Genomic DNA, 26,967 nt, shown 5'->3' with positions numbered 1-26,967 from the left:
CTACATCTGCTGCCGTGGCCTCATCAACCCGCCCCAGTCTTCATGACCTCCTGCAGTTGTCCTCTACTACCTAGATGAACAATTTTATAGCCTGCCCCTGATTCCTCTTATACTCTCACATAACAACATGTTTACTTCAGCCCAATGTACAGTATCTCACAAAAATTAGATACTTTTGCGAGATATTGTATGTCTCTATGACAGAAATTTATCTTGTTTCTCCTGCTCTTCTTTTCTCTCTATCTTCTCTGTTTCTAACCGGCTGGCCTTCGGCAGATGGGTCCCTCCATATGAGCTGGGTTCTGCTCAAGGTTTCTTCCTGTTAAAAGGGAGTTTTTCCTTGTCACTGTTGCCTTCAGGCTGCTCTGGAGGTTTCAGGCTGCTTTTTTCAAAGCGTCTTGAGACAATTTGTGTTGTTATTATTATTAACTATATAAACAAAATTTAAGGGGGGAGGCTCAAATCTCTTACTCCACAAGTCTCATGTTCTGACCTAACATGCCTTCATGTCCTGCATGCAGACACACAGAGGCAGCACAAAGCCAGAAAATCTTTTTGGCACACAGCAGCTACATTTCACTCACAAGCAGGTTCACACATACCTGCTCCTTATCTAGATTAAACTGAACTATATATATTGTGTGTGTTTACTTACTATGAATTATAAGCTTGTCAATCATTTTGTTGTTTATTTTTTATAAATCCAATTCCAATTTGATAATTTAGAATGTTATGAGACTGGTGCCAATTTGTAATGCTGCGGCCTGATATTAAGAGTCGATGCCAAACACAAGCAGACTTATCAGTCTAATAAATTATTACCATCTGGATGAAGACATCAAGAACATAAACCCTGTCTGACACCTCTGCCAGCCTGAATAATGTCTAACTAACTTTTACTTCTTGTGTTAGAATAAAAAAAGGAACATACAAAAAAACATGAACTGTGAAAACACTTCTACCAGCCTGTTAATACCAGCAATAGATCTGGTGATAATAAACACCAGATCAGTGATAATAAACATTCTGTTCTTATCTGGTGTTTAAAAGAAATCAGCCTTTAGACATACCCATCCAAAAATAGTTTTTGTTCATTCACAATTATATTTTATAACGAAAGCAGAGTTACTTTATGCTCTACTATTTCCCTTACCTTGCCAAGGGGCTTGCTGCAACTCTCCCAGTTCTTCTTATCTAAGGAGGGAAGCACCTGATACACATCCTGTGCAGCTCCTGTCCCCCCAGCTGGAGCTGTTCCATGTACAGCTGGCCCTGTGCATGCAGTGGGGGGAATCTGGTAGATGTCCTGTGAAGGTAGCTGGTACTGTCTCTGGCCTAAGATTGGGGCCTTGCTGGGAGGTCCTTGCCAGACCTGTGTAGGGAGTCCACCTGGACCAGAAGGAACTTGGTACACACTTTGACTTTTTGGTTTGGGACCGTGGGAAGGGGGCATCATGTAGACAGGATCAGAGCTGGGCTGTGCAGAGCTGGGAATGGAGTAGGCTGTGTGCATGGATGTGTACTGAGCCGAGGGGAGAGACTTGTTGGCAAACCCAGAGGAGGACATAGTCGCAGCAGATGATGGGGAAGGTGATGGTTTGGCATAGGTGCTCTGAGGGAGGAGAGGTCGCTGAACCTGGGTAGTGGGACAGGAAACAGCTGGATCTGGTGTAGAAGGTGCAGGCTGTTGCTGTTTCTTACTGTCATACATGCCGACCAGGATCTTGAGACGGTTCCCAGGGACAATGCCTTGGCGGCCATGGAGTGAGCAGAGCCACCAGCCATCTAATCCTTGTGTGTCACGCTCCAGTACTGTCATGATATCACCCTTGCGGAAGGACAGCTCATCTGGAGACTCTGCCACGTTGTCGTACAATGCTTTGGCCAACACGTTCTGTACAGATGAAAAGACAGACAAATGTGAATATTTTGTGGATACCCAAAATGGTTCAACTTCCCAACAATCATTAAATGAGTTTTTATAAAACAGGAAACAGACTTTCTCAACAAATGCATTATGGCATAACATTTCTTGTTTAGCCAAAGGTATGCTTATGTATGGTTAGATGTTGGAAACAAATAAACAACAATAAAATTAGTACAGCAGTATTAATGTATAGGGCAGCACAGTGGTTAGCACTGATGCCTCCCAGCAAGAAGGTCCGGTTTCGAGCCTTAGGCCTTTCTGTGTGGAGTTTGCATGTTCTCCTTGTGTCTGTGTGAGTTTTCTCCAGGTACTCCGGGTTCCTCCCACCCTCCAAAGAGATGCTTGTTAGGTTGATTGGTGATTCTAAATTGCCCATAGGTGTAAGTGTGAGTGTGAATGGTTGTGTGTCTCTATGTGTCCGCCCTGCAGTAGAGTGGTGACCTGTCCAGGGTGTACCCCGCCTCTCTAAACCACCTAGCAGGGTTTGAGAACATCTGGAGCCCCAGAGACACCTGTGCATTGATGGGCCTGCATGTACCTATAACCTATATGTTATACCCATATTTGTGAGTGGAGACCAGGATGTATGGTAGGAGTTGATCTGATTGTTTTTAATGCCATTTGTTTTTCTGTAGAGATATGATATTGAGATTTTTGTGCTGTCTTTCCATTTGAGGAGATTTGTCTTTGTAGCAATTTGATTTGCACCCAATTTGGATTGTTCATATTTCAGAGCCAGATGGCATGAAAGTAACCATGTTAAGTGATTGTTGTGCACCAGATGCCATTTTCTGAAATTCCCATTTTGTGTAATACTATATATGTGTTGGGTGAAATTGACTGTGTGGACAATTTTGCAATGAATGAGGTTTGTGACAAAAAGATGTTGTAGATGCACATCCAGGTACTGATTTCTAAGGTGTTTTCTTTTTTATATATATATAGTTGAAATCTGCTTTCTAATATCTTTTTGACACTCCCTGGTGGAAGGGACAAACAATTCAAGTTTCTATGAGGCTGTAAGTGCCTTTACTTGACATTTTGAACATTTCTCACACGTCTTGAACATATTCAGAATCAGAATTACTTTATTGATCACAGGGGGAAATTACTTTTCGTTACAGCAGCTCCAACCCAAAGTGTACCAGTGTTAAGAACAAAGAGCAATCAGAATAAGTAAGAGAATGTAAAAAATATAAGAAATATATATATAACCATATGTAGAACTATAAGTGAAGTGAACCTGTGTTCCGAGTTATTGCTCTACAGAATGGGGATCACATTGCATTGGTGTTGACGTTTTGCACGGATCATTGTCATTCACTGCCTGTGTAGCAAAAACAAACACACTGTCAAGAAGGTACACGGTCTTCATGAAGGTATGTTCAGGGCATAACCTTGGGTTTAACAAAACCAGACAGCCACTTGATTCACAGCATACTCACTTCGTAAATTTGTTCACAAAATGTGTTTATAAATTGTATACCTTCTAGACATTTATATTCCTGGCACCCCTGGGATTCACTAAAAATCCACTTGAACCTGTGTCCACATCTGAGGTCTGCAAAGCCCTGACCAACTTGGATACTAAAAAAGCAGCTGGTACAAACAAACTGGACTCTTTTTTACCTGAAGTTGGCTGCAAACTCCCAAAATATTGAAAGTTTGCTTTCGTTTGTCCTTTGTTAAAAACAGGAGGTGATCCAACTGATGTCAACAATTACAGGCCAATTTCGAAATTGTGCATTATTGCAAAAATCCTTGAAAAATGATCAGTGATCAGTTAAAAGATTTCTTAGAATCCAATAATGTTTTAAATAAAATTTAATCTGGTTTTAGAAAGCAACACTGCACAAAGCAACAAAGTCAATGATTTTACTGAAACGTTTGATCTTAAGAAAGTCTGTGTTGCCCTTTTTATTGATCTTTCAAAGGCTTTTGACACAGTTGACCATGCAATATTGATCAGTATCAAATTGGCATTTCTGACCAGGCATCTACCTGGTTTGCAGATAACCTGTCTAACAGGAGCACTTCAGATGGCCAGTTCTACATCACCTTTACTAAAGATCACTAAAGATGTGCCACAGGGCTCAGTCTTGAGATCTATTTTATTCTTTATCTATATAAATGATCTTTATGTCAACATGTCTACTGCTGCCTACGCTAACAACACTGTTATTTACTGTTGTGCATCCTCTGTAGTGCCTGCACTTGAGCAGTTACAGTCTGCTTTTAATGTTCTCCAGGCCAAAGCTTGGTTTCTACTATGGAAATCACTTGAGGTTAACACACACACACTGGTGAAACAATCTCATCTCATCTCATCTCATCTCATCTCATCTCATCTCATCTCATCTCATCTCATCTCATCTCATCTCATCTTTTACTACTTGGGTCACAGGGATTGCTGGAGCCTATTCCAGCTGTCATTGGGCACTTGACAGGCTGCCAGTGCATCGCAGGGCCAACACAGAGACAAACAACCATTTTCACTCACACCTAGGGTCAATTTCAAGTCACCAATCAGACAAGTGTCTTTGTAGGTGGGGGGCAACTGGAGTACCCAGAGAAAACCCATGCAGACAGAGGGAGAATATGCAAACGCCAGAGATAGAATATAAAATGGAATTAGCTTCAAACAAGTTGTAAAGATAGGTCACCACATCATATGGTTGCACCCTATAATACAAAAAAGAAGAGACAAAAATCTAGCAGATCTGCTGTGACATGCAGTTATGTCTACATAATATGTGGACAGTGATACAAGTTACAACTGTTTACGAAAACATATCCAAAATACAGTTATATAATCAATATGGGCTTTAAAGTGCACACTACAGCTTTGATTTGATGGTGTCCATACCCAAATTGGAGGAAGGGTTTAGGAGTTCCAGCTCTTTAATATGTAGACAGTGTTCAAAAATAACTGAACAATTATGTATTTTATAAAAGCTATTTTATGGCCTGCATGGCTATTCCCTCATTAATCCTTCATCACTGAATCAGGGGAATAGTCTGGCATTGATTCCAGGCATGGTATTTGCATTTAGAAACTGTTGATGTGAACCCACAACATGCAGTCAAAGGGGATATCAATGAAAGTAACAGTAAAGCCCCTTTCACGTCGTCGACCTGGGTTTTTCGCTCGATGTGAAAGGTTTGACTAGAGTCAAACGACCCAGGTCATCGACCCGGCAATCAACCCGGGATTTTATTATTGTTGATGTTGTTGTATCTGCCTGTTACATTCTGACTCGACGGCCTGACAGACTGTATCATTGTAGAAGCTTCAGCTCAAAAACTTTTGGTCTACTCCCATAAAGATTGATCTCTGAAGGGTAGAGATTTTTCTTAATTTTTTGTTTTTCAATCAAACAAATCAAATGTGTTGTTACATGATCATTAGTGGCAAACGGTGACTGTGCGACCGTGTTTATAGTTTGTGTAGGGATATCCCACACGTTTTTAACAACCGTGACCCTCCTTAGGTTAACTTAAAAGGGCCTGGATGTTCATGTTAGACAACAGTGATGATTGTAGGACCCGCTTCACAGCATCAATCCAAGTGAAGAACACTTTCCAGGAAGTAGGTGTGTCAGTATCTAACTCTACCAAACAGAGAAATTTTCCTAAGTGCAAATACATATGGTTCACCACAAGGTGCAAACCACCAGTCAGCCTCAAAAATAGAAAGGCCAGATGTGCAGATGCACAAATGAACAAATGAAACTAGGATCAACCTGTATCAGAATGATGGGAAGAGAGAAGTATGCAGAAGGCTTGGAAAAGCTCATGATCCGAAGCACACTACATCATCCATAAAACATGGTGGACGCAGTGTGATCACATGGGCAAGCAGGGCTTCCAAAAGCTCTGGGTACTGATGGTTGAGCTACTGATGATGTGATGAGACAAAAGCAGCAACATAAATTCTAAAGCATGCAGGGATACACCAAAGAGTATTGGACAGCGCTTCACAGTACAGATGTACAATGATCCAAAACATACAGCAAAAGCAACCCTGGAGTTTTTAACGCAAAGAAATGGAACAGTCTGCAATGGCAGAGTCAGACACCAGATCTCAACCCAATCGAGCACACACTTCACTTACTTAAGACACAGTTTAAGGCAGAAAGACCAACAAACAAGCAACAACTGAGGAAAGCTGCAGTAGAGGCCCGGCAAAGCATCACAAAGGAGAAAATCCAGTCAGTACATTTACATGCATGTGAAAATAAATGAATTATTGCCTTAATCGGACTATAACTGGAGAACTTCAGTGCATGTAAACACGTTACTCCAACTAAAATCAGAGGTCTCATTATCCGATTAAGACACCCAGATAATGCGACAGGAATTCGGTTTTCTCCAGCATGTACACACCTTAATCGCACTACTCACAAGATAATGCATGTGTGCATGCTCCAGAACGCTGCGCTGGCGTGTGACCCCGGAACAAAAACATCCAAGAAAGCTGGTCGCAGAAGAAGAAGGTAAACAGCCAGTAGATGGACCGTCTGAGGGATAGCGCGCATCTTATCTACACGAGAAGTAGCATGCACATTATGTACGAGATTAAAAAAAAAAAAGTACTACTGTTTGAAATGCTGGTCTGCCGCATGAACGACTCTTGTTTTATTATATGACGTAATAGGTCGTAGGCCGTATTAACGTGGTGTTAACTCGCTGAAAAGAAACATATCGCCACCTAGTGTCAAGAAGGAAGACATGTTCCCATCAGTTATTCGATTTTCTCTGCTGCATGTAAACTGGAACATGGACTGTAGTGAGACAGTTGAATTTTGAGCATAGCTTGATTAAGCTCTGAGTGTATAAAGGCACTGACACTTTGGAAATGTCCATGGGTTCCAGAGTTCAGAGAGCCATGACCTGCAAAGGATTCTCTACAAAGTATTAAAAATTTTGCTCATGGTGATGTTAATTTGTCCAATTACTTTTGAACCCCTGAAATGAGATCATAGGATATCATAGGATATTTTTGTTCAACACCTTAAATTAAACTAAAAAGTCTGCACTTCAACTGCATCTTAGATGTTTAATTTCAAAACTAGTATGGTGGCATATAGAGTCCAAATCATGAAGATTGTGTCACTCAGTGCGTTTACATGCAGAGCTTAATCGAGCTATGCTCAAAATTCGACTTTCTCACTATAGTCCTTGTCCCAGTTTACATGCAGCGCAAGAAAATCAAATGTTCTCCTCTTCCACACTAGGTGGCCATATGTGTCTTTTCAGGGGTTAATAACGCATTAATACAGCCCGATTTCTGAGTTGACCTATTACGTGATATAATAAACTAGAGTCGTTCAGGCCGCAGACCGTCATCTTAAACAACAACCAGACGGTTATTAGCGAATTTTTTTAACCTTGTACGTAATGTTCGCGCTATTTCTGGTGCAGGTAAGATCCGCGCTATCCCTAGTTATTTGGAGTAATTTTTTTACCTCCTGTTTTTAACTTAAATTCTCCAGTTATAGTCCGATTAAGGCAATAATTAGTTTTTTTTACGTGCATGTAAACGCACTGACTGTCCAATTATATATGGGCCTAACTGTATAGACATAGACTGTTCCAACTACACCCTCCTCAGAGTAGCTCATGTTACAAACCAAATAGTTACAAAACCAGAGGGGGGGGGATAAACAGCAAAACAGAGAGAGAAAAAGATAAGTGACGTACCAATTCGATAGATTTGTGACTTGTATAAAATGCATATCAGATGGCAAGTCTGTTACAGCTATAACAGGCCACACAACCACCAACAGTGGTACAACAAAAGGTAAAAGCAAGAAAATATATCAAGGCGAGGCATATCAGTGCATATCAGACTGTACAAGCACTATGGTCGGAATAGAGTTGGAATGTGATCTCAAGAATGTAATGCAGTTAATAGGCCTGAAAGTACTACTTGAATGCATGGAAGTGCAACAGTAGTGATATGTACTTATTTTAGTAAGAAAAGCTAAAACATTATAAGGTTTATATATTAAATTGTAATTAATTCAAAACAAAGAAGGTACGACTCATCTAGGGTAGGTGGGGTCATTTACAACATTTTTGGTGGAGAATACGTCATATTATTATTAATGGATTACTAAACTTCCCAGTGCTACAAGTGCCATGTAATTAGCAGTACATGTATAAACAGAAGACACTAATAAGGCTAATAAGGGACAATATCAGCTTAATTTTACTAGTCTGAAACATTCTGCAACTTCAGTCAGAAAATGACTCAGCTCATCGAGAGAAGGCGTTTTTTGCACAGCGCTAATATACAGCTAGCATGCACTCAATATTCAACTCCAGAGCACGATACTCATCACATTTCATCATAATGAGCTTGAATGAGACCAGTGAGACCTTTATTACAAAATCCATTGTATTTGCAACTAAATTAGCAGCTAAAGAGCAGTGGCACCTGGGCTCAGTTGCATGAATTCAACACAACCATTGCATTTTATAGACACACAACGTTGCAATGAGATAATTCACCATAAATTACAAATTTTCAAATTTTGCTTGTTGATCTTTCAAATTAGCAAAATGAATAACTCTTTTACACTCGGTCAGTGTAAACAAGAATAAGTATTTGATTGAATGCAGTAGAAAAAAAGTATTTCTTTCTCTCTGGTGGGGTGATCTGGTGATTTTTTTTTTTTTACAATAGCTCCTTTACTCTGGAAGTTATATGTGCATAAACGGGGCAATACAAACACACAAGATGAACAGATAACAGTGTGATCTGATGTATCAAAGGCCAGTGGAAGCAAGGCAGTAAAACCTAGGATATATTTTACTAATGCACTACCTGTTAACCTGAAACACACTGATCATGTTTGTAAAGCATGAGTATACTATGAGGAATGTGAAAACGCTGTGATATTGCCCTTGGGTGTATTACAAGTGTGGTTTTACATTTAAGGCAATACCCAAAAGTAAACATGGACACCAAACATGACCTTTCAACCAAATAAGTCTGAGAAGTTTTCATTCTTCTGTAAATGTAATTAATTGAAATTAACATGAAGTGATTTAAACAATGATCACTTCTGAAAGGCTGTCCACCAAGTCTATTTCTCATGTGAGATTTGAGTCCATGATGAAAGGACTTCTCTGTCTGTTCTTACCAAGTCTCAGCATAGATATGAACACAGATACTGAGGTCATACTAGGTCACATACATACAGATAGAAAGTAGACACCTGGGCAGAATTGACTACAGCTTAATTTTTTTTCCCCACACAGTACACTACATGCACAATTCCCTTCTTTAGTCTAATCCAATGTTCTGAAAAACAAGGCCTGTATTGGTCATCAAATGTACTACATAACGAGTCTCCTTAAATTGTCCAAACTAAAAGGAAATATATTCTGGCAGGAAATATATTTTAAACACTTTGAGTGCTCGATGCACAGTCATGCTGCAAAGCCCTAAACGTCCTTGCCCTTACTGATGTTTGGCTCTGTCAATAAGTGCACTTTGGTTTTCTGTTCGTGTAACTAGTGAGGTTATTGTTAGGTTAGGTTAAACACCATGATTGTTTATATTTCACATACTGTAGAAGTTGCATTTACAGAGTAATAACTCTGTAAATTAATTTAAGTTTCAAGACAAAATATATTTAACAAATGTAATATAAGCAACTCCAACAAAGGGAATGTGTGAGACAGGAGAAAGGGGAGACATGTAATGAGGACAGGAGCAAGCTCAGTATGGACAAGAATTTTAGTTTTGGTTTGTTCACTGATTTGCAAAGGAATTTTGACTACTACCTTGTTGTACAAAAATTGTAAAGGGTTAAACATGTATCATCCAAATTTTGGCAAACGTAAAGCACGTCAATTCTTTTTTCCTCTTGGCTTCCCTCGACCCTTAGCCAGCTCTCTCTCATCCCCCACTTGTTTCCAACCTCTCGTTTTCATTCTTTAGCACCCTTCTTGAGAATTCTTAAGCTCTGAGAACATGCCTGATTTGTACACTAGCAGAAAGATTTCTTTTACTCAGTGGTGCATATGGCACCAGGTGGACTTGGTGTAATGCGGGGCAGGTTTGAAGAAGGCCTACAGCTTGACAGGTTCTGGTTGTATGTTCTAGTCACGAGACTTATGGTTTCATGAATATTCCAGGCAGAAGAATTCATGCCTTTAAGCTATGACTAACAACAAAAACAACAGCAGTGATCGTGTAGCCCGGAGCACAGGATAGACTCAAGTAGGTGTGGCTCGATATTGCTTAACCTGTTCACAGACAATCCTGGAACTTATGCCTAGCTGTCAAACAAATCACAACAGGAGACTCGCTTGTCAATAGAAGCACTGTCTCATGCACAACAGAGATAAAGAGTAGAAAGGAATTATTTATGCTGTCTACGAAACTGGTCAACTAGTTCTCCTAATATAGAACTAACTTGGCCAACACCAAACCTATTTCAGTCATGTGTGTGGCAATTAGGGATTTGAAACAAATGCAGCTCCAACAAATATGTACTGTATGTTCAACTTTTGTCTGATGTATTCAGTATCACATTTTAATTTATAAAGTCTTTACTTGGCTGGCTGCTAACATGAACCAGCTAGAAATCTTGTGAGATTCCACAAACAGGATGAAGATTTAGAAATTTGGGTTACAACTAAAATTATGTGCAATATAAAGCAGAGGATCCACAGGGCATGTGTTTAAGGGCTTTACTAACCCACACTTACACATGCAGCAAAGGCCACAGTTAAAATTGGGTGACACACCCATGCTATATGTTTACACTCAAAACAATTCTATGATGTACAAACAAAGTCTTTTGATAAAACCTTGAAAACGCAGATGCTCAAAAAACTTGTGGCGTTCAACTTCATTTACTGTATTATTGTCTGAGTGTTTTAACAGATTCTATAGAAAACAACAAAATAAGGTGTCTGGTTTCACAACCACAGGAATATAAATCTCCTGGTGAACAGTGACATTTTGATCATTCACATAAATCTGTTGTGAAAGCTGCAGCTAAGTCTGCACTGTTTACTCTGTGATTCAGCACTGAGCAGCGGGGAAAACATCCAGTGATTCATGGCTTGTAAGCAAGTGTACTCCACTGTAATATGAAACCAAGGGAAAAAACATACGGTCCAGTATATATTTTAAGGCATACATACTCACATTCTGAGAGACCAGAGACAGTTTAATGGTGTTTACCAAGGAATGGAAGTCCCACAAACATGTCATAACATGTGACTCTAGTCTTTTATGTAGCAGATTTCAGATATTGATGATAGATGTTTATATTAAAGGTGAGTAGTCTAGCATATTGTTTTAATATATTAAGTTATATCATAAGTTTGGTAAAGTGTCTTGGCAGGAATGGATAACACCTGTGCACCAGACTAGGGCAGATAATAAACATGATTGCCAATAACTATGTTCAATACTGGGGTTCAATACGATTACTCTCTGGCATCTCTTAAACTGATAGATGTTCTGTGCAATGTCCTAAAAGCACATGGTCTCTGCATGAAAAGTGACCATTTACTGACTCATACTTACTGGCATGTGTGAGTCACACAGCACTCCTTCAATTCTCACATTGGCATATACTGACAGGTTAATTTTAGATCCGGGTTAAAACACTGTTTTCATGTGTCTCAATGAGAGAACACACGTTTATTGAGGGTAACATCTGTGTGAGTGGGTATGGGTAACGCCAATGTGTGCTGTGGTCAGTGAAGACAACTGTATTTGGTGTGTGGTTTGGTAGATGGGGCTGAATGGTGAATCACTGGAGCCAGAACACCTTGGGGGAGGTTGAGACTGGAAGTATGTTTTCGGGTTTTCAAGAAGACAAGGGGGAATTCCTGCAGAATGCCACACCTCCATGACCCCATGAGTCAGTGGGTCAGGACAAAGTACATGGACAAAGAAACGACTATTGACACAGTTAGCAGTTACTGAAAATTCTCATTCCATTACTGTTTTTCTTCTGATATTCATTGCTATGTCTTTTAATCAGCCAGGATCAAGTTATCTGGGAAAGGACAGACAGATAATAAGAATAGTACTGACAATTAAATTCAATGAATGATGTTAAATTTGTTCCTTTATAATATAATATAATATAATATAATATAATATAATATAATATAATATAATATAATATAATATATGAAGAATCACTTTCTAATCTCTAGGATCTCTCCTGCTCTAGTTCAGCTAAATGTGTTGAGGGAACATGTTCTGATTCTGTGCAGTGATGCATAGATGGAAGAAACTGTGTATTTTTAGGATCAAAGAAAGCTGCTTGCTAGAGGACTACTGCAAACTACTGTCACATTATTCACAGCTTATTTTAAATGTCTTGTTTCTATTCTTGTTATATTTAAAGGCTAGCCTGAAAAGTTTTACTTTTTGATTTTTTTTAAGTACATGGTACATGGTACATGGAGTTTTTTGTGACCCTTTTCTCCTGGCGCATTCCATCACAGGACAACAAAGTTTTTTTTCAACCTGTGCACTCCGTGCTGAGAACCAACAAAAGGTAGGAATCCACATTAAAAATGGTAACTCCAGTGTCTCTCTCCACCCCCTTCACATTTTCCTGTTCCTCAAACTCAAGTCACACAACCCACTCCAACCCCCAGCAGCCCCAGTCCTTGTACAGTTGGGACATACTAGGTTCTGCTATATAAACCACTCAGGATATTGAACTGAAGGATATGAAGGAATACGCAAAAGATTAACAGAGTTTGAGAAAAGAAAATTAGGTACAGTGTTGTTATAGACAGGCATGCAAACCCACACTCACCAGATAGTTCATTTTGTCCCTGCTGCAATGAGATGGCTGTGGTAATTCCAAAGCAGGGGTTTAGTTCGGCCCCCTTGTGACACTTTTGCCAACTAGATCTAGAAGGGTAAGAAGATCCCTAAAGATCGTCAAACTCCTCCAAATCTCCTCCACCACCCTCCTTCCGTCCTTCTGTCCCTCCTCCCTTTTATCTCCTTGTTTTTCCTTCTGTCTTGTTCAGTCTTGTTTTCATTTGTCAAGTAGATCCTGAAAAATTCTGCCACTCCTGTGATTTCACACAGCAAGAATGAGACTGCTTGGCCTAGTTCTAAACTACTTGCCCCTTCTTTCTCCCTTGATCTCTTTCTCTCTCCTGAGGAAAAGGGGGAGGGGTTTGTAACCTGACACATCACTTCCTGTTGGATCTTGACATTCCTTTTATACAGTGAGACCATTGGCCTTGGGAGCTTTTATCTTGCAAATAAGCTTTTCCCTCCCACTGTTCCTGTCCCGCCCTCTGTCCCTCCCCTTGGCTGCAAGAGCCTGTCTGGAATGCACACTCACTGAGCGTTAGCACACATAAGCATATACCTCACGACATTATCTTTATCCTCAGACTGGCATTTCTTTGTTGTCCTAAAGTGCTGCTAAATAACCTGGAGCTACTTCAGCAGAAGTGATGATCAGTGCAATTCCCTGAACTCTTATTAACTGCAGCACCAGATCTGCTGAACATGCAAAAATGTTCTATGTGGACAAAAATAGAATATTTGAACATTCGATTAAAAAACATAACAATTCATGAACTCTTCTGTAAGCCACTGTGAAATATCTAAAAAAGAGAGACTCAGGTAACAAACTCCACCAGTATAAGCTTAATCATTTGGCTATAAGCAGCACAAAACCTTTAATGATGGTTAAGGAAGGAATGTATCCCAACCGGCAGTGTGCCTGCAGACCAGTCAGAGTATCCATACGTTTTATATACAAACAATACAAAAAGGGGATTATGAAATTTTTCATATTAATGCATGTTATCATTTAAATTATGTGTTTAAGACCATCTACTGTCAATATAACTGAATACTGCTGGCTGAGAGTAAAGACCGCAGCAGCAACAAGATGGAACATGCACAGAGAAAAATGCCAAGACCAGTGACATACTTCAGTTTCAACACAAGGTACAAAATTGGAAAATATTTCAATAATCTCCTATACAAATCTGTTTAATAATCTGAGAAACATGGCTTAATTTAGAGTCTTAATGTAATGTCCTGTATATTTAAAAGAAATTCTAAAACAGCCTGAAAATTAGTTATGTGAAACAGCATAACTGAGAACATAACTGAGACATTTGTCAGTAGTTTCACTCGAATAACTGTTCTCCTCCACACTAGGTGGCGATATGTGTCTTTTCAGCAGGTTAATACCACGTTAATACGGCCTGCTTTCCAGTTTACCTATTGCGTCTTATAATAAACAAGAGTCGTTCATGCGGCAGACCGGCGTTTCAAATAATAAAATAACAAATATCAGCACTTTTATCTCTGACTTTGCTCACACACAGTGGAAAGGCTTTGCTACAAAGTGAATGTGTGTGTGCTTTAAAGCACTTTAAGCACCAATCGGTTGAAAAACGCAATATAAAAACAATACTATTTACCATGTCCACATTAGTTCAGATTCACCAGAAATCTAAACATCTCGTTGCTTCTCTCTGGCTACTGTGAGGCAGTGCATAACTATTGGTATGCCCATTGTCTGGTATGTACTTTGTATGTACATGTATAGATGTATATATACACTCACCAGCCACTTTATTAGGTACACCTTGCTAGTAAAAGGTTGGACCCCAATCTGCCTTCAGAACTGCCTTAATTCTAAGTGGCATACTTTCAACAAGGTGTTGGAAACATTCCTCATAGATTGTGGTCCATATTACCATGATAGCATCACACAGTTGCTGCAGATTTGTCGGCTGCACGTCTATTTGTATCAAATTTAAAATTAAGATCATTTTGGTCATTAGACTGACTTGAAAAATGCCCCAGCCTCCTTACATTGGTTTTATGGAAAATAGCTAATTGTTTTTGATTGTCGCCTCCCAGTCAGAAGGTTCAGGTTCGAGTCCAGCTCGGCCCTTCTGGGTGGAGTTTGCATGATCTCTCTGTGTCTGCGTGGGTTTTCTCTGGGTACTCCAGTTTCCTCCCACCTCCAAAGACATGCTTGTTAGGCTAATTGGTGACACTAAATTGACGCTCTGTCCCTGTGTTAGCCCTGTGATAGGCTGGAGACCTGTCCAGAGTGTACCCCACCTCAGGTGGGATAGGCCCCCACTTAAAATAAAATCTATGAAGAAAGGTTCTTTGGACTAAATTGTCTGTTTTTCATTTTTCAATTTAAGATCATGATAAAATCGAAATCACGATTTTATTTTTACAAAATTGTGATATGATATTTTCATATCTGGGTCTAAACAGAGAAGCGCAGTTATTCAAAGGAGAAGCTGGTGAAACATTTGAACATTTATTGGCACTTTCGCAATAAATATAATTACTTTGTACAAGCAGTGTATTTCACTATTCATGACATGACTGTATGGGGGTCATTTTTTTCTAACTCATTTGTTTATTATTTAATGTTTAAAATTCTGCTTAATTAAGGGCGTTCCCGTTTTGAGTTGCAGGTGACATATGGGCACTCTGCTAATCCTAACCTAAGCTAATGACAAACTCTAAGGTGAGTTTGAGGTTTTGGGCCATTTTGGATCATTTTAAAAAAAACAGCTGTCTGCTTTGCTGCACCTCCTACAAAAACATCCGGTAAGTGAATTTGGAGAATTATTTAAATGGTTGTGTCAGTGCCCAACATAGCTAGTCTGGTAGCTGAAGTTAACTATCCAATTAACCATCTAATGAATTAGCCTTAGAATAGCCTTCCAGTGAGGCTTTGGTTTTGCCAGGCTAACCGGAGGCTATCTATCAAATCGCCACTGAAGTCAGAACGTAAATGGTAATTAATAATAGTATTAAATAAAGTGTCTCGTTCACATTACTTGATCCATACGATCAGTGTTGGTTCGGTTTGATATAAAGTGTTGAGCTGTGTTCAGTTATATTGAAATATGAATATAGTATGGATCCAGACATAATGTTGTTGAAACAAGGTTATATGTTAGTAGTTTAAGTTAGACGATAATATAAATTAAGATCGAGGAACCAAAATGTGAATATTTATAATATTACATACACATACACATTCTGTGCATATCACACATACATTATTTTACATGTCTATTTGTCTGGGTTAAGTTTTCTTCCAGGTGATCCAGATGTTCTACATGAGATGAAGAACTGGACTATCATGACATCTCATCTGGGTAGAGAACACACCAATTTGTATTACTGCCCAGATGTGTTAGCTGCAGTCTTGATGTTTTGATGATTTTGACTTTAATTTGGGATTTTTACTATTAAAAGTATTATGATTAATTATTTATTTGCATATATGATATAGTATTTGCTTGCGACAGAATTTATTGAAATGCGACCTAACCTGTAACAGAACTCTTAGATTTTGTTTTAATTAAAGACATTAATCTTTAAATCATGACTATATTTAATATATTATTTATTATATTTTAGGAGGATAAATGGCATCAAACCGGGAGCGAGGCCACCATGTTAGCTGGCTGTTAGCACCTCAGATAGTGATTAACCTAGCTCAGTAGCCTGAGCTAACCCAGTAGTGGAGAGTTGGGTGGGCGGGTTTCAATATTCAAGCTGCCTTAGCTCCACCCCAACAAGACCACCTATACCATATTTGGACTATCTGAGTGTGGGCGCAGTAAAGCACAATCAACATGGCGACCACAGGCTCCACCCACTTCAGGCTTCATTTTTGAGGTTCAGAATCCAATGGGTGACGTCACGATGGGTTTGTCTATACAGTCAGTGGGTACAAGTCTGACACTTATGATTGCGTAAGGAAGATGATGTGAAATCATAGCATATCACTGTGATAACAGAAACATGTCCAAGTCGGCTTTGATTTCATCATTAATGAAAATGTTGACTGCAAGATATTGGCAAAGCTGTTAGCCTTATGCCTTAAGATTGCATCCTGCCATCTGCAATTTCCCTGATGTCAGATAGGTTTTACTAAACATAGACACGCCTCTTCAAAATATCAGACATTCATTATCTCTCAAGATGCTGAGAAGGCTTTTGGCAGGGTGAAGTGATATACCTTTTTCTGTACCCTAGGGAAATTCAGCTTTGGTGAGAAGTTTACTGCTTGGATCAAGCAGCTGTACTTTTTCCCTTTAACCTATCATGTTACTTCCCTTTCTTCAGGGCAAAGAGACTGGGTTGCCCAGTGGCCCTCTTGCTCTCCAACGCTATGTATCCCCATACCGATTGACTACCATAGCTAGGCCAAAGGACTAAGACCTTGCATTAATGCTTTATGGGGCAAGGAACCATATTTGGTAACTTCAGCACATTTTAAATTGCATCCCTGTGTCTCTCAGTGAGGTTTAGAAGCATGTGGTTTTCACTCAGTCAATCAGTGAAGACCAAGGAAATACTCCACCTCTGCATGAATCCTGAGCATAACTGATTTATTAGGTACCAAGGCGAAGTGTCCTAATGCTGTCTTATGTGATAATGTGTATGTTGACCAGTACCTGAATCAGCACTTATGTTCTAATGCTCTAAATACATGTTTACATTTGTTTACAACTTAAAGGCAAGGAACCATAAATGGTAAATTAATTAATCTTGATTTTCTATGAAATGAAAATTAATAATTTGAAAAATTTCACAAAAGTAAAAAAAGTCTTCTTATGCCCCACAATAATACTCTGGGGTTGAAATGTATAATTCCCAAGTATTTCAATGAGTGCCCTACAAAGAATTAACATCCAGTCTAGGAAATTTGATCACAGGTGCCCAGCCTTAAATGCATGTATTCACACCTGGTCTTAACATGCATCTCAAGCCAGCTACTTCGTGTCCATCACAGTTCTGTGTCCTGTATGCTAATAAACTACCATATAATTTGGAACAAAGAAGAACATTATCATAGCTACTGTCTCTAATGGATCTCTACCCATTTCAGAACCATGAACAGCCCTGTTTTGAGTGTGTGCATCATGACTTGGTACACACGTGACTCACGTTATAATTTATTGATCTGCACACTGACGTTAGTTGCTTCTGAGACAGAAACAACTAACGCACAGATCTAAAATTGTAACTCGGAAGCTTTCATAAGCACCATAATCTCAATAATTAACTACATGATCATGCATTTTTAATGGGAGAATCACACTGTGTACTCATATTAAACAATTTAATTTGTTAAATTCTTTTTAGATTAATGTATTTTTTGGTTAGTTAACTGCTACAAGGATGTTGTTGTTGTTTTGTTTGTTTTTTTAAATGCTGTCATTACTAACACAAATGGAGACACATTTTAATGCCAGAATACTTGATCACTCAGAACACACGTAAATATCATGTCTGAACATAGCCTTTGTCTTCTTTTGTCGAAGTTTAAACAGTTGACCCATTGTGTAAGTTAATGTTTCCTACATCAGAACTTAAACAAAATAAAACTAAAAACTTTCGCATTCTTTTGAATATCCACAGTAAAGCATCAGCTTTTCCTTGTCTGATACATTAGAGTCTGCATCAAAATACATGCTAAACCCAGAAGTTAACAAATACAGTTTTCCTGTATCAGATATGGAATGGCCTGACTCTGTATTGTGCCCCCTATGACTCTCTAATATTTAGCAACAATGCTTACATTGTGCATGTTGCTTACAGCTCGAGTGCCAATTATGCAGCACAACATACCACACACACACACACACACACACACACACACACACATTCTTGTATGGCTATCTTTGTGAGGACACTCATTGGCATAATGCATTCCCTAGCCCCTTGCCCTAACCTTAACCATCTAAGCTAAATGCCTAACCCTAACCCTAACCCTAACCCTGACCTAACCTTTACCCTAAAACTGAGTTTTAATCTTCAGTCTGAGTTTTAAGACCAGCCAAAATGTCCTCAATCTGATTGTGTAAAACTTAAACTGGTTCTCAGAAAGATAGCTGTACAAGTACACACACACACATTTGTCCTACTACCCTTTCTGACAACAACAGCCTCTGTCACACTGACATACAGTACAGATGATAAGCGCATTTCACTCATTCACAACCCTGTAATTAACTAAAGCAGATAGACAGACAGACAGACAGACAGACAGGCTGCTGGTAAACTCCCAATGCAATTTTTCTTAAAGATGAATACATTGTCATAGTTGTATATAGTGATTGTTGATGTACAGTCTCCTTCTCTCTATTACTACAGGGCCTGAAAACATTTGGATGTTCAAAAAGATAAATACTGTATGTCAGCAAGACAAAAAACTACTGGCATTATGGCAATAACGGCAACCTCTGTGTTTCCTAATGCACGATTAGAGGACGTTTTGCTTTCTTCAGGAAAGAGCCAAGAGCAAGTTATCACAATTATGATTGAGTAGATAACCAGAAATATGCTGTGGGGTTTCATAGTCTGAAGGGACAGATTCCTCCTTGTTTTCACTTCTCCCTACCCACTCCAATAGCACGACCATTAGGCTTGCATTTAATTTATACCTCAAATAAAATTCCAATGAGCAGATATAAACACTTTCATTCCGAGGGTGAACCGCGCCCTCATTCAATCACAATCTGAGTGATAGCAACATCAGAAAGACAAAACATGAGAAGCTTGAGAAATACCAAGGGCCGATGTGGAACTAGAAAAGATGTGGAAGGTTACTGGAACAACATATGAGATCTCTGTCTAGAAGAATGCAGTACTATGAACAGCTAAGATACTGTACAAGACCCTAGCACTACTGAGCCTCTGGTATAGGACCGAAGCTGTAAGGGAAAAAGACACAGATACACAGTACTACACATTGTGACTAATTTTGATTTTGACAGCACTATGATATTTCTGCAGTGATGGCGAATATCAACTAGATTTACGTTAGCACATTGCCAAGCAGAGGAAAAGCAAGTACAGATCAGTCCCATTAAGATCTCCAGAGGCAGTGATGTCTTTTTAGGCCGTCCGAAGTAGAGTAGGCTAATTAACATTCAGCACCAAAACAGAACACAACACTGCACTGAACTCTCTACTGCATATTACTGGAGTGGCATAAAGCTAGCAGTCTACATGGAAATCACAGCTGAAAACATAATCTCACTTCAACCTGTATGCCTTTTCGGTTAGGAACTAACAGTTGACGGACGACTTTTAAAGCATCAAGCTGTGTCTGTGATTTGGGGTGTGTTTTTTAATTTTTTTTTTATAGAATAGTTTTTTTCCATTTGCTCTCAAGATCATAAAGGCTGTGTCAGCAATTGTGACTTAAATTTTGAGAAGCAGTTTGAGTGCAAAGTCAGGGTGTCGCTTTACAGCACAGACACTGATTAATAGAAAAATCAAGCTCATAACCATCAGAAAATCTTCATGGCTGGTGAGATGAAAGAGGTGCATGACATCACATTTTGATGGACTGAATTTTATTAATTGATGCATTACTGCATTTATCAAATCAGTAAAGGTGGAGTTTTACTCGTAATTGCTTCCATAGCATCAATACAGTCTCATCACATCATGTTTTATTTATTTTAATTATCAATAAGAACCTGTAAAGTTGTCAATAGATATAGTGCTGCAATAATAGTAATAAGAGTGGAAGCAGAAACTAGCAGAGCCTTATACAAGAACATTATAGCAAAACATTATATCAGGGGATAATAATGTCAAAAAGTAAAATATAGACTTTGCTTATCCCATAAATCACATGACATCACAAGGTCATACTAATGAGTGAATTGCGTTAATAAAAGTATTTTTTTGAATCAGCTTCAGATTTACTCTGTGACGGGGTATCAGCCACGAAAATGCTGATATGATACATGCTGATAAACTATGGACCTCCAGGTCCCCACTGCATGAGCTAGAATAATCCTAAATTCATTACAAAGCTAAACTCATCCAGTGAGATCAAGAATACGTTGTACAGAACACCAAACGTGAACGCTGCAGAACACAACACGTGTGTTGCATGGTCTTAATCGTCTCAATGTCTCTGCAAATGCACAAACGTCAGAATCAGAATCAGAAAACATTATTCATATGTGCAGATGCACAGTGTAGTCTCACTGGTGTGCTTGACAAAAACACTACAATTTCATTGTCAAACTTACTGGACGTTTAGTTGCAGTACAAAGAGAAGGCTTCAGGGAAACACCCAGTTGGACCACCCATCTTACAACATACTGTAGAGTCGTCATCAGGGACGGGTTGGTGTCAACTTTACTTTCATCACATAACGGTCGACTTAAATAAATCTGAAACGGTGCAACCCCTAATCCAGATAATACATCATATATGAGACTAAATTTAAAGGTGGAAGAGAGGGAAGCACCTTTAAGAAACATATAATATGCAGCACTTAAGGACTTAAAAAAGTGGAAGCAAAACAGGCACATTAACAGCTTCTAGAAAATGTGCAATACAGAGAACATCAGAGAATATTCGTTTGAATAATTTTGCAACTCAAACAGTCTGACAATCCTTCTTACAGACATACACATAACTTCTTCTCTCTCGTCTATCCAGTGTTACACATATTAGGAGGCTCCACATACACACACAATATCTGAAGAATGTTCTCCTGAGGCTGATGTGGAGTGCTGTTCTTGGAGGAGTCAGCAGAAAATGTGTGACTTGCATGACTCAGCAGAGGCTTGTGTCCTCTACACTCTACACTCCTGCACTTGGTCAAAATGAAGCTTTTGGAAGCCTATAATCAGGTCTGAGGTCAAACCAAGTGAACACGCGGTGAGTATTGTAGATAACATAATCATTCAGTTCTTTCTGAACAACTCCCAATTAATTGAATCCTAATTAAAACCAAACTTATTGAAAAGTATATCTATGTGAAATAGGCACCACACTGATGGTAAAACGTGTCATTCTTGACTGAACAATATTCACTACATTATAACCTTGTGATATGGGCCAATACAGAGTACGTAATATAGTGCTGATACTAACTATGGTTGAGCAGAAACCAGGAAAATACAAGAAAAAATGCAAAAAGCAGAGGCCAAGAAAGTCAGAAAAATAACCAGATGTTTGTGACCTCTCATCTAGTCACCTCTAATGTTTAGGCCCATACCCCGGCTCACAATTTCCCAGACCTCATATTGAGTGAATTGAGTGTTTTGTCCAACAAAATAAATGAGAAGGTAAACGAAGGGAACAGTCCAGCAACTGAATGTTTCTGGTGCTTTTTGGCATTTGACCCATCCATTCATTCACACAGTGGTGTGTACACTTGGAGCACTAGCTGGGATAGGTGGGATCAATACAGTACTCTGGACTGGTTGCCAGTCTATCACAGAGCCATCACAAATAACCATTCACACAGTCCATTTCGAAACCTTTCACCTTGGATCTGTGAGAGGAAGCCAAAGCACTGGGAGAAATTCTACACAGGCAAAAGGAGAACATGCAGACTGCAAACAGAAAGGCCCCAGGCACGTTTAAACCCAGAGCCCTCATCAGTGCTGTCCATATCACCACTATGCCACTATAGATGATTTTTGCAACTACAGTTCCTCAAACACTGAGGGTTGCTGTTTTCATAATGGGCCGTCATACTGTATAAGAATCGGATTACATTTTCTTTCCATGAATCTGTGTTTTCCATCGAAATGTACAGTGGTACAACGAATGGGAACATACAGATATCTTACCATTTCATGGTATGATATGATATTTTCAAGTGACTTTTACCTATTTTTCTTTTACACAATTTTGTAGTCAGATTTTTAGTAAACGTTATCTTTAAAGCTGTAGGTTTTTGTTGAATATGTCTTCTTAAGAGACTGAAAACTCATAAATTCACCTTACTGTATAATTCTACATTGAGATTCATTTCCCTATTTACTGACATTCAGATTTTCTTCTACTTCAGGACATTTCAAGTATAAATGTTATAGTAAATTCAAACGCTTCCTGATTTCTATCATGTTTGTTTTGCTCCACATCATAGAGTCTTGATTGGTAAGCTTAGCCTCATGTTGATTCTGGACCTTTAGCCCAAACCTGCTCCATCATTTACAGTCTGGTCTCTACCGCTTCCATGCAGTCTCTTGCCTCTCCTGTCCTTGGTTTGTTTTATTCGGCTCCTTTATAATATTGTTTAGCTGACATCTTTCACTTTTGAACCAGAGTCTGCACCCTGTGTTAGTTCTTTTATTTCTCAGTGTAATTCTTGCCTCTATCCATATCCTACCATATAACTTATTTTAACATTAAAAATATCAATTCACCATTGAGCAGAACAGAATTCCTTTCTATGAAACTCATGCACTAGGCTGCAAGCTCTGGTGGTGGTAGATTCAGAAGCTGGGTTTGTTTTTCGAACGGGGTGACTGTTGTATTGCACACCAACAATAGTTAAAAGGAAAATGTTTATATCTGTAGACAGATTTAAGATTATTAATGTTAATGAAAGGGATGATGGGACTCCAACTACACGTACCACAACATGACGCAGTACGTATGTTAAATCAAAATTATCCTAACTGTTGACAAATATGTGACAAAAGAATAAACTAACTACTAATGAGGAGCCGTGGTCTCATGATAGCAAAGCTAGCTATGGTTTTTGTGACTCATGCCCACTTTTCCACCTGTCTGTATATCAAAAACACATACCAAAATACACATGGGTTGCGCAATATGCACACTTTCCTGTTGCCCCTAGCAACTCCCCGTACAGCATGTGGAGAGCTGAGAGAAAATTAAGATGCAAGGTGGTGTGTGCAAGATGGGAGGCAGGGTCTAAGTAGCATTGATTAATAGTGAAAAAATTGACACACACATACAGTCAGGATTAGAGTCAGGTAGTCCATGTACAGAGCCTAAGGAGCCCTATGTGTGCCGTTTGGGTTGTGGTGGGGGACTAAACAAAGAAAACAGCCTGTCTTAATATACTTTGATGAGGACAAACAAATAAAACATTCACATTCACACATTTTGCATTTTAAATGACTACTATCAACTATGTTTGTATTTACATACAACACATACAGTCCACCATTATTGGCACCCATGAAATTTAAATACATACTGCAGAATATAATACAGAAAAAGTGAAGCTAGTGAAGCAGCTTTGGTCTACAGACAACTCATGTTTGATACTGAACAGCAAATGATAAAAAAGAAAAAAAAAATATTTAAAAGTAGTAGAAGGAAAATAATAGAGAAACTGAAAGATTGCCCTGGAACACTGGTATTGGCATCTTTTAAATCAGTGTGGGAAAACACCCATGCCCACATGACATCAATTAGCCAATGAAAGATGGCTTTAATGTTTTAAAAAGCAACATGTTATGCATTGTTCCTCCGTCACAATGCTAAAGACAATGGAGCTGTCTGAGGACATTCAAAGTGTTATTTTTAGGAAACACAAGACTTCTAAAGGGTATAAGGCCATCTCCAAAAACCTTGGTATCCCTGCTTCAACAGTGCACAATGTTATTAAGCAGTTTGCTGAGCATGGAAGTGTCAAGAACCTGTTTGGATGTGGGAGGAAGAGGAAAATTGATGAGAGAAGTCTTCAAAGGTTGGTGCGAACTATGGAAAAAACACCATGTTCCCAATTTTTCCACTAGGGGTCACACTGTTTCAGTAACAGTTGCAGACATCTATAGATGACAGTAGCAATTTAGGCCACACCCCCATTTGGGTGAAAACAAACCACTAGCGGTAAATACATTTCCCCCCATAGTCAGTGTCTATTTTGTGTTGCTAGCATTCATTGGCTAGAAAGCAGGCGAAATGGCTACCGTTAGTCAGGCAGACACATATATAATGTTGTTGCTGAAGAGAGAACTAGGTGAACAAGCCCACTCAGTGACTGGAGGTGTCATACCCGGACATTTACTCTTAACTAACTGAATCTCCAGGTAATATATGACATCTGTCATCAATTCATAATCATTCCATGATGTTAAAATAATCAACCATGACATAAATACAGCATGAAGCTTAGCTTACGTTAACCCTTGTATTAAAAACATGCTTTACAGTAATGTAACTCTGCTCTGCCTACAGTCATTTGACATTTTTAATATTATAACTAACAACTCTGACAACTGACATTAGTTAAAGTTAGCATCATAATTTAAAGTGATACAATGTTTGCTAAACACATACACATACTGACTACCAGAGTCCCACGGTTTTCCACCTCTGTCCACCCATTTTATAGCCTGAAGCCATACATTCTTCATTCATCTTTTAAATTGTTCGAAGAATGATACGCAACGCAGCAACTTCTCCTCTGTTTTCACCCATAAGGGGGCGAGGCCTTTTCAGTGACGTAAGGTTACTCTCTTCCATACCATACCACAAACTAAACAGCAGACAGCAATGTGCCTCAAACAATAACCTCAAAACCTCAACCTCAAAACTTGAGGTTATTCATAAAACGTTTTGTGATTGGACAGTTCATTAAATGAAATAAATAAGTAATACATAAAATAAATTTTCATAATGTACTGGAACTTCTTTGCACTAAAGCAAAGGGACTAGTTTGGAATTGTTGTTATTCATAGGTTATCATGCTATTATGTTGCTGGTTCAGACCCCTTGAGATGCGTTTTCTCTGTTTCTTTGTTTTGAGCAAACATGGTCTTGCATCACGTTACTGAACATGCATTGCGTTTCTGAACTTGTCGAGTGTTTCTGAGTTTGCAGGTGTTGTAAGTCTATTTGCATATGTTTTCTCGAGTTGCAGCGCGTTTAGCTCTCTCAGCCACCGTACATATCCAACCGTACACTACCTGTACACTAATCCAAGAAAATATGAATAGCGATGTGGTGTGACCACTTAGTTTTGGGTAAATATGAGTAGTAAGCTTCCTATGGCAAAAGGTTAAGACAAGGATTTAAATATATTTAGACTATGCGATCTTTCTATATATAAGATATGGGGTAAATATAGTATCTATCTATCCTTTTCATTTATCATGCACAGACTGACAGGGCACTCGCACACACAGTGGTGCCATTAGACCCTCCAGGCAGATTGTGAAACAGATCCTCAGGAATGTGATAGAGAAAAAAAAAAAAAAACACAACAAGCTCCATCAAGGTCATTTTCAGCAGCCTGCATGAAACATGTGAGACTGTGGGCAACACAGATAAAAAATATTGACACTAAGCATAACACACAATTTCATTAGCAGTATGAGTGCGGAGAAGCCAGGCCTGCTGAAAACAGCTACAACAGGACCGAGCCAGAGTTAGGGTTAAGCTACACCAGTCGGTTGATTGTGGCAAGGGAAGCAAGATCAGCATATTAAAAACTAATGTATCCTTTTAGAACTGGTTTACACTGCTGATTGTAATGTCTAGCTAGTGTAATGTCTAAGAGAGCATTAACAGCCCTGAATATTACAGCCTTTTCTGTTGACCAGATTGCTGGTAACGGTGGTCTATACTCTGGGTGTGTGCTGAGCTGGGGCAGAGCTGTCAGCTGGTTCAATATGCGATGTCTTGCTCTACAAAGCAAAAGAGCCGTCTCTACAAATCTAACGTCAAACACTGGATGAGAGAAAAGCTACCAAAGACACGCTGCTTTCCGAGCCTCGGGGTTGGCATACTTACAGGGACAGACATTTTGCTGGCGCTGTCACTCTACTTGGCTCCTAGCTTTAAAAGGCTCGGTGTTTTTCCCTTCTTCAGTTTCTACTTTTATTTAACACAACGGCACTTCCAGTGTTATTCTCTCTTCATCCATCCCATGATTAGCTCCGTTGCAAAGACAAACATCCAGTAAGAGAAAGTGGTCGTTTGGTTTCGAGAGGGGGAAAAAAATGTATGCGCAGCAGAAGCGGGGATTTGTGGTAAGAGCAGTGCGCCGCCTAAAAGTCCAGCAGACCCGGCTGTCTCTCCTCTGTTCTCCGCTTTCCCCTCTCAGCGCGTCGGCCCTTTGCTCAATTCTTGATTAATCTTCACAAATGCGTCAAGTCCAGTCCAGTAAATGCAGCAGCGATTAAACGGTGTGGCTGTGCGTGTGCTACGGTTGTTCCGACAGGTCCGCACCGCTGTGTGCTGTCCTCCCACCACAGGCCCACGGACCATCGAG

General features: G+C 39.2%; 1 protein-coding gene across 2 annotated transcripts in view; it reads right to left on the bottom strand.

Annotated features, from left to right (window-relative positions):
* The window catches only part of bcar1 (BCAR1 scaffold protein, Cas family member), a 37,897-nt gene extending 10,930 nt beyond the window's left edge, over positions 1 to 26,967 (bottom strand). The window contains exons 1-2 of one of the 2 annotated variants that reach the window (XM_047596451.1): positions 26,487 to 26,967; positions 1,154 to 1,894 (exon numbers count right to left, since the gene is read on the bottom strand). In XM_047596451.1, the coding sequence (XP_047452407.1) occupies positions 1,154 to 1,894; positions 26,487 to 26,498 (753 nt within the window). In that variant the 5' untranslated portion in view covers positions 26,499 to 26,967. Of the gene's footprint in view, positions 1 to 1,153; positions 1,895 to 12,738; positions 13,068 to 26,486 lie in introns of those variants that run through there. The other variant, XM_047596450.1, reaches the window with a different exon arrangement.

Source organism: Mugil cephalus, chromosome 10, assembly GCF_022458985.1.
Source record: "Mugil cephalus isolate CIBA_MC_2020 chromosome 10, CIBA_Mcephalus_1.1, whole genome shotgun sequence".
Taxonomy (NCBI): domain Eukaryota; kingdom Metazoa; phylum Chordata; class Actinopteri; order Mugiliformes; family Mugilidae; genus Mugil; species Mugil cephalus.
This window is presented reverse-complemented; position numbering and strand designations above follow the sequence as displayed.